The sequence below is a fragment of the Berghia stephanieae genome, chromosome 1 (assembly GCF_034508935.2).
Source record: "Berghia stephanieae isolate SIO BIC M18660-M18661 chromosome 1, UCSD_Bste_1.3, whole genome shotgun sequence".
Classification (NCBI taxonomy): domain Eukaryota; kingdom Metazoa; phylum Mollusca; class Gastropoda; order Nudibranchia; family Aeolidiidae; genus Berghia; species Berghia stephanieae.
Window position 1 is genome coordinate 104,079,800 of NC_088360.1, and position 9,788 is coordinate 104,089,587.

Consider the following 9,788-nt stretch of genomic DNA (forward strand, 5'->3'; position numbering starts at 1 on the left):
TGTAATTATAATTTAAATAAAAAGTACATGCTGATTAATAGGGCGGAACAAAAGTGTCATGTCAAAAAAAAAACAAAAACAAAACTGGTTCCAATCACCATTGGAAGTGTAAAACCACTCTTTCTGAGGACTGGATACATACTTTGTGTGATTCATCTTCTGGTTTCAGAGTGATGGTATCTTATTTTCTAGACTAAATATATGCTGGTCGTCAATAAAGATCATCCAACCTCGCTCTTTTACTTCCCGTAATCAACAGAAACTGCCTATACACCCTACTACTAGAAGTTATGCCACCTTATGATTCAGTATGTACAATATTTATTATTAGTCCCCCAAAGGGCTGGTTACATACACTTCCAGGGATTTTGGAACCGGAAAAGTAGAAGGGCTAACGTCACGACTTTTCTGCCCTATCAACTCACGCTGCATTTGAAATAAAAAATTTAAGAAGCCACTTGCAGAATCGGTGAAATGTCATTTAATTAGGTTAAGTTTTGTGTATGGTGATGTTCCAATGAAACAGCTTGGACTGAGCTGTATTAATTTAAAACAAAAACAAAAATTTTCAATTTAAAAATACATTTCTAAGCTAAATTTAACTTGGAAGAAAAAAATTCGCCATCCAAAGCCAGGCAAGAGCATTCCAAGCATACACCAATTGTTATCATAAGTAAAATAAGAAAAAGATAAATACATGGGTGAAATATAACAGGGATCAACTGGCCTGGAGATGCTAATTTAAAACAAGTACCTGCCAACTTTAACTAAAACAACATAATATTAAGAGGAATGCCCTTAGTTCAAATAAAAATAGCCTAAGAGTTTTTCTCGTAAATACCATATATGAAAATATTTCATGCAGAGCTTCTCTTCATCAAATACTACCACCCTTAAATCATAGAAAAGGATACACCTATAGCTTCCCCTTAACTGTTGGCTTTAAACAACCAACGATACCGAACAAGGTCGTCTGTAAGATTTCAAAAAGCCAGTTTTCCAGCATTAGCTAGAAAAAAGGGTATCACTGTATTAAGAGTCAAAACGCCAACAGGCGATTTTTATTGAAACCAAAATATGGTAACAACTAGCATATGCTGGTGAACTTTCCCCCACGGATTAATGGTCAACTATGAAAATATATGGAACTACTCACTGGCACGATGCTTTGGTCGGATGACTTTGTCTGGAATAATGTCATCTTCTGAAGAGTCATAGCGTTCCAACACTTTATTCATGGGAATTGTTTCAAGATCGGGATTGTAAGTGGATTGGATCATACTGGTTGAAAGCATGGACAATGTTGTTGCCATGTTTAGATCAGCACTTGTAGTGCTGGAAATACGAGATTCTATCGCATTAATTTCTAAACTTGGACCTTTCTGAACAGGAGGGGAAGTGGCGCTTGTAGGAATCTTAAGATACGGGGGTAGGGTTGTTTTGAGAAGGGATTTCAAAGGTCGATTTACCTTTGCTTGTTCAGAAATGGGCAGTACTGAAACTGATGAAGTTTGCGAGTCACTTATCAGTTGTGGAGACATGGAAGAGGAACGTAACAATGACCTAGGATCAGAGGATATTACAATCCAAGGTCCAGTTTGATTTTCATTTGAATTTGAGTCCACATTAGGATGAGCGAGAGCTGAAGAATCATCGTCACTTTTAGACTGGACATTTCCATTCCCCTTTAAGCTAGGATTGTCTTTGTCAGGTTTGGACGCTGTCTTATCTTGAAGAACTTCATCACTTCCCTGCAATGCTGTACTATTCCATTCGGCAACAACTTCAAAATCATCAGCTACTTCTTCTTTTATCTCAACTCCATCGTTTATACTTGGATCAATAGAAGATCGGAGTGCATTTTCAAGAGCATCAAATCCTTCATTTTCTAGCTTAATTGGGACAGACCCGATGGAATCGTCAGTTTTGTCTAAATGATCTAAGCTGACAGACACTGTCCCTGTGTTGTTCGCTGTAACATCTGATGAATCAGGATCATTTTCAATACTTGAATTTGCAAATGTAACACTAAGGCCTTCTTCCATATCAACGCACTCTTCCTTTATCTCTATTTCTTCATGACGATCCTTTGAAACCGATTTGATTCCTTCATCTAGATTTACTTCAGTGGCCATTGTTGTATTACCAATCTCACTCGTCATTTCAGTTTCATTCCATTCTATTTCAGCAGAAAGATGATCGGAAGTTTCTTCTTCAATTTTAATTTCTTCTTTTATGTCTTCCTTCAGAGGTGAATTTGAATACGAGTCACCAGTCAAGTCATTGTTAGCCGAGTTCAAATTATTTTGGCTGTCTTCACCTTCATCATCAGCTTTTATTTTCTTTACATTATCACCATCTTCATCGCGTAACTCTTCTGCTTTTCTTTTCCTATCAACTTGTTCTGCTGGTACTTTCTTATTTGATCTCTTTTGACCTGAAGTCGATAGAGAAGAGTTTGCTGTCCTTTTGATGGCAATATTTGATTCAGACGCCATGCTGTCAGAAACTGATGACAAATTTTGATTCCATGTTTTCCCACTCCTTGTTTTTAAATTCAAATCTTTGACATCACTGATGTTCTTAACATCACTCAATAAAGGCAAGCTGTCAGATTTGCTGGGTAATGTTTTATCTTTTTGTAGAGATGCCTTAACATTTCTGGGGGAGCGTTGAACATTTCCAGCCACAGCAGAACTATTGAGATAAAAAGGATATTAAAAATTATATAAAAAAGGCATAGCTAAATCAACTGCAAACCTGAGTGCCATGGAAATCAAGCATTAAAAATTCTGACCATTCTTCAATCTGAATAAATTTCATTTTTATTGTTTACCATTAAGTAGAATTATCATTTACTTTCAAGTCGAGTGTTGTAAATGTAAAATTAGCTTCTCAATGCAACGCATACAACTAAATGACTTTCTAGTTGTAGCTAATCACAAATAACTTTAAACTCGTATAAATGATGCTAGGTGTTGAGGAAATGGGAAGGATGAAACTAGTGATAAGGATGATTCCATGGTGGTGGTGGTAGTATTAATGATGATATAGTATTAGTGGAAGACGTGATGTAGAGTCGTTATAGTAGAGATTACCATTAAAAAAATTATTTAATTATTTAGATATTTTGTTTTGTATTGACGTGGTTATGAATATTTATATTCAATAATATATTCATTTCATATTATATCAATAACTTTTCATTCATATTTATTAATTCAAATATATGTCTGAAATTATCTTATCTCTCTCTCATTTTTAAAAACATGTTGTTTTTTTTGCCAATAACTTTAAGGTCAATATCCATATGCCTATGTCTAGTGTGTATAGATAGTATGCAGATGATGTCACTCAGGCCTTTGTTATTGTTTTTGCCATCCGCGTTTGTGAGTTGTTCTCACTAAAGTGTATTAACCAGACTATAAAAGTTCATGGTTACACAGAGTTTGTGTGTTGGTCCGTTATACTTCCGGATGGCAATGTTGTGAACTCCTTGGCCAAGCGCATTCTATCTATATATAAAAGAAGAAGATAAAAATAAACTGGCAAAGTGACGACAAAAACATTGGATGTCTGAGGTTTTAAAAAATAAAGAAAAAGAAATTACCCTAAAATAGAGGTGGTAGTGATAACGATAGTGGTATGACTTCATTCATGCTTTGTCGTGTTGGATGGTAAGCATGACACTTAGGTGATAGAAAGTAAATTATTGGTTGTAATGGTGGTGGGGCCGGTGGTGCCCACTAATAATGGTAGGATTTTTGATGATGATAATGAGGATGCTGTAATAGACATGCGGCTATGTGGTCTTGTGGTTTGACACTCGCTTTCAGATTGGAAGGTCCTAGGTTTGAGCCTCGCTCTGCGCATAGTTGAGTCCTTGGAAAAGGCTCTTTGCTCACATTCTCTCACCATACTCAGGTGTAAAATGAGTACCTGGTCATCAACAGCATTGTCTCTGTCCGAAAAAATTGTAATACCGCCTAACAGGCGTCATGTCTCGTTCTACATGTTACATGTCCAGGGACCCCTTGTAAAGCGCTTTGAGCACATTTAGTGGATATTGCGCAATATAAAAAGCTCCAAAAAAATTTTAAGGACAGTAATGTTGTGATCGGTGGTACCATCTTGTTGATAGCAAGGGAGAAAAACATTAGGAATTAGAACAATCATCAGGAATTTTCCAATAAATTTGGAAGAGATGGTAGATCTGAAATTGTCTTTTACAACTTACTAGCTGCATTCCTCTGTGCTTTTTCAGGGTGAACAAATAATATCTCAGACAACAAAACAAACACAGACGAAAATCAAAAATCGTATCCAAGGGATAAAAAAAAAAATAATAATCAGAATTGAAGTGAAGACCACGAAAGCGAGAAGATCAATGAAAATAAATATAATCAACTTTTTTTTAAAAAGCAAGAATTACCTTGTTTGACCTGGTTTCTTGACAGCATCTTGACCTAATATTGTAAGGATTAGAAAGAAAAAAAAATGTAGTGTGTGGAAAATTTAATAACAAACAGTTAAAAGGAGACATCCAGCCCTAACATGTAACAGACACTATCTGCACGTTTCTACTAGTATTAAAAATAATAAAATAATATGAGGATTTGATTGACTGCCCCGATTATCACAAACCTACTACTACAAAGCTGCCTACTTGAAATTTCAAAAATTCGTACAAGTAAAAAAACCAACAATTCACTTTAAATAGCTTTAGAAATCAATAATTTGGTCTCGCTCAGCATGGTCCAAAAATAAATAACAATGTGAAATTGAATGTAAGCTTCAATTTAATACACGAAAACAGATAAAATGGACAATTCAGGTTTCCCCTTTATCAACAAAACAGTATGAATGAAACACTACAAATGAATAAGATAATCTGTTTTCATATATTAAATTGAAGCTTACATTCAATTTCACACTGTTAATTATAAATATAGACGGAAAATTGGCAAACCTGAGGATTAAATAACACAAATCTGTTAAATCATATAGTCTGGATCAACTTTCATTTTCAATAAGTTGCAATGACTTAGAGATGCTCATGAAGTTCTGGAATTGACGCCAAAATTTTGTAATTCTACGAATTTTTCAAAGTAGTAGGCAGGACTGATTTAAGTAAAGATTAAAAATACAAGGAATCCAAAATGACTGATTAATGTCTGTTTGTTTTTAGAATTACAATTGAAGCACCCAAGAAAAGGTAACACAAAGGGGAATCGGTCCAAATGGGGAACAAGATGTAGATTCCAAGAGCACACTATCAATGTACTTAGTTTGAGATCACCTAAAAGTCTTATCCAGATACATGCATGGGTCCCCAATAAGAGGTATACACTCAAATGTTTATAAAATATTGTATATATATAACACAACAAATTATACAGAGAGATGGTTTACAAGGAAAAAAATATCATTTCCCAAAACTCTAACTATACATTTGACTGTTTCCCTCCCATCCAGGGCCAGGACAAAACCAAGTAATCTCATTCCAAGACAAAGACAGAAAGCATGTTGGAAAACAGATATATAGGAGGATAGAAGACACAGTAAAGTGCCTCCCTGCCCACTATGGGAGACCAGGAACCCCACCCAGGACTGACAAATAAAACATACATTTGATAAAATGGGTCATACATGACTTCTACTTCTTTGCGGGACTGATAACTCAAATTGTTGTGCTCATTGCCGTTATGGAAATATCCACCAACCAATGCAAAATATCATCCATTGCAATGTTAAATTAAGCCCATAATTGCGTTCAATTATCAGACCTGTAAATATATGGGCACACAAGTAATACACAATAAAATGAAGACATTTAATGAAAAATTAGGGAAAATAAAAAAAAATAATTTTTTAATGCAATATCAACAAAACTAAACAATGAAACAAAATAAATTTGTTGGAAATAATATTTATAAGCCTAGCATTTTTTGTGAGTAGTCTGAAAAGTACTTTCACGAGATCAGAGCAATAAGATTTAATGGTCACAACATACCTTTCTTCCTAGTTGGTGCCATTGTGGTAGAAGGAATGATGTCAGATTGCGATTCTTGATTCTATGCTATGGTCGAAACCTGAAGGAAAATTTTCGATAAGAATATTTTTAAAAAGTTGAAGTTAGACATTCTCTTAGCCCTCTCGTCACTTTTTTAAAGTATAAAAAATTGTTTTATAACATGGCACAAAAATCTTAATTTTCATGGATTCATATTATTTATTCATACTATTATTATCTGTGTAAATTTACTGTGTTTTACGTCGCCATTTGCATGATTTTTTATTTCTCTTACCCAGATGATTGATAAATTTCAAACATATGCAGTCTTACACAAAACTGAGATGAATAAAAAATTATCATTATGGTTGGCAAATTATTATTTTTTAAAAATTGGGATTATCATAGATGGCGGCTTAGGTTTAAAATTTTCCAAATTAATCAAAATATCCATAAAAATATATTTAAAAAATGAAGATAGATTGAATCAATCATTTACTGTAATGTGATTGAAAGAGAATATAAGATTTACCTTGTCAACAAATATGGCTCAATGTTGTTTATTCAATCAAATTTCCAATTAATAGCAAAGATTTTTAAAAAGACACCAGCTATTTAAACTGCTTATTTAGTAAATTCCTTTCATGTGTCATATTGATCCTGAAAAAGGTGAAATTCTTCATGGGAAGGCCAGTGCCTTTCAGTTAGGACCAGCATATTTTTTAATGATGTAAAAATTACACTTACTGAACTGTTTGATGATTAAGCTTATACTGTGCACAAAAGCAAAATTCTTCTCAGAAAATTATAAAACAAAACTAATTTAGAAAAAAAAAAAGATGGATGTAAATTCCCAGCCTTAATCACAGAATGTGTACGCAGGCATTTAGACAAGAATATAAAATCACCATAAGTTTCCCAAAATTGTAAAAGTGAAATGGTCTCTACCATCCACATTATAAATAAAATACTTTCTCCCCTTCCTACCCATTATCTTTTAATTTTCTTGACATTTAAAACAAGTACTGATTCTGATACTGGGATCGAACCTCAGACCTCCTGATTACCAGTCAGTCAGACATGCAACCAATACAGCACAAAGGTTCGATCACCAGTTGAGACTGACTTATTCTTTGAGATGTTTTTGTTTTTTCTTGTATTTTTCTTTCTGCTTTGTCAGGCAGTTTCAGCACACATTTTATCAGCTCTTTATCTTACATCGGTGCCAATTCCTAACTTGTCACAATCACAGTAAGCTAATTCCCTCCCCCCAGCCTATTCACTCAAAATATGTGTAGATTGCTGGGGGAGGGGAATGTTTAGTGAGTTGAGACCTGAGACTGCCTCACAAGACACTCACTCAGACAGTGAAACGAGAAATGAAGATCTATTTTTACCTACTTTATGAATTTTGGAAACAGCAATTATTATTTGTCAATAAAAATTTGTTATTGGTACATTGGTGAGGTCCCTACTGCCTTATTGCTTTGTTTACGCCCGAGACCACGGTGAGATGTTTCTATAAAAGTTATAAAGGCTTAAAAAAGTGGCAAATTTTTTCTGTTCTTTTCTTTCGCAGCTTATTTTATTATATTTTATATGAAGACGTTGCCTGAATAATTTAATATCAAATCATGGAATTTAATCAATCAATATAAATAAACAAAATTCAGTATTAAAACTTAAACATTCCTCAGAATTTAATCCCAAGATAATCTAAGAAATTCACACACAAAAAAAAATTCAAACAAAATCCAATTTAAAAAATGAATACAGTGTAACATGCGGATTATCCCATGTCCTTGCTACGACAAAATATTTAAGACGAGGAATCCATGAAATTTAGAAAATAGGGAGATTCATAAATATCAGGTACTAAGATTTGTACGAGGAATCCGCGAAAACAAGGAATGCGTACCCACCATGCTCGCTTGGACTGGTTGTTTACAAACTAGAATTGATGAGGTTGGCATTGTTTTTAGATCGCCGATTAGTTCTCACTAAATCTCTCAATTGAACCCACATCACACCTAGTTTAGGGTGTTGACATGATTGATCATTTGCCACTTTTACGAGTTCTGGAACCCTGGAAGAAATGTTTGTGACTGTGAATACAATCAGGTCATCCTTTTGATGTGCTCATATATCACATATCAAGGGGGATTTGATTTATACTAAAACACATATGGCGACAAAGCATCGAGATCGAGTTGAAGGCAATTGGACAAAACCAGGCCTGGATAAGAAAGAGCTCTAAAAATCGAGTCAGATGGAAGAGTGCTGTTGCAGCCCTGTGATCCACAAGGAATCAAAAGGCTTAAGTCAAGTAATACACCTGTGACCGTTGATCACAAAATTTCATTAAACTCATTATCATTGTTTATTTAGATAGGTCAGTTGGCAGAGAACTCGCTATACTTATACAAGCAAAGGGACAGAGATCACGTATGAAGTCGGAATATTTTCTGACCCCCCCCCCCCCCCACTAGCACTGATTGGGTAACTGGGTTTGCTAGATCTCGCAATAAGTACTTTGGAAGACTAGCGACCTATCAAAAGGGTGGCAAACAATTACTATTGCTCTTGTCCATTTCAGGCTATGGAAACCAGTAGGCCCATAAACTCCGGCTCCAATTGCATCATGGCTCTGAAGGACTACTTTTTGCACTGAACTAAGAGGATATGAACAAGTAAAGCATTTTAAGCAGGTAAGTATTCAGCCGAGCACCGTCGCCATCTTCAAGTAAGCATCTGCAGACCTACCAAACCACTCCCTACTCTTCTCTCAATGCTTACACACTATAATACAAGAAAAAGTATAAGATTACTTGTCAATGAGAGTAAGATATAGAGGAAGTGTATAATTTGAAAATGTAACTCTTCTCACTCAGTCCTCTCCTCACAAACCGGTAGTACCAGTATCTTTTGTTACTGACTGCTGCCACTGTTACTGTTGGGTAACAGTAACAGTACAACTACAACAGTAACACAACATCATTCTCAGTTTGTGTGATTGAAAATGTTCAGAAGTTTGAGAAAATTGAAAAAAAAAATAAACGTAGTGTTTTTATGCACCTCCGTTGACGGTGTATCTTAACGGATCGTTTTTATACACCTCCGTCACGCATGCGCATTCCACCCAATTTCATTAGTGATATTGTGTTTCTTCATTTGGACATGGCGAAAGTTATATTGTGACATCTGTAGGATGTCTTTGTTAATAAATTTATATAAAAATATTAATAATTTAAAAAATCGAAATATAAAACCAGAAAATAGAAGTTGCGCTGAAGGTAAAATAATGTTTTAGAAAGACCTTATTAAATGTGATGCACAGTCAGGTGGCTCCGTAGCGCAGTGGACAAGCTGTCAGACTCCAACCTTGAAAGTACCCGGTTCGATTCCCAATGGTGACTTTTTTTTTTTTGGATTTTCTTTGTTTTTGTTTGCTTTTTTTTTCTTTCTTTTTTTTTTTTCAAAAACTTTTTATCATGTTTTTAAAAAATACTTCGATTTTAATTATCTAAAATTATTTATTTATTTGAGATCAGTATTTGTGTGCCATGTTTCTTTTTACTTTTGATTTTTAAAATTATTGTTATTATTCTTTAATTTATTATCATTGTACATCGGTAATCACTAAGCAGCGTGCTAAACTACAATCTAAAACTATTTAAACCTCATGGACGTATGCAGCAACAACTTTACCATCACCGCCAACGGAGGTGCATAAAAACGGTGCGTTTTTGTACACCTCCAACGGAGGTGTATAAAA

At 34.6% G+C, this 9,788-nt stretch overlaps 1 protein-coding gene across 1 annotated transcript in view; it reads right to left on the reverse strand.

The window, feature by feature from the left end:
- The window catches only part of LOC144962634 (uncharacterized), a 49,192-nt gene that overhangs the window by 38,753 nt on the left and 651 nt on the right, over positions 1-9,788 (reverse strand). The window contains exons 2-4 of the mRNA XM_078895735.1: positions 6,014-6,092; positions 4,433-4,466; positions 1,157-2,697 (exon numbers count right to left, since the gene is read on the reverse strand). Coding sequence (XP_078751861.1) covers positions 1,157-2,697; positions 4,433-4,466; positions 6,014-6,035 — 1,597 coding nt within the window. The 5' untranslated portion in view covers positions 6,036-6,092. The remainder of the gene's footprint in view (positions 1-1,156; positions 2,698-4,432; positions 4,467-6,013; positions 6,093-9,788) is intronic.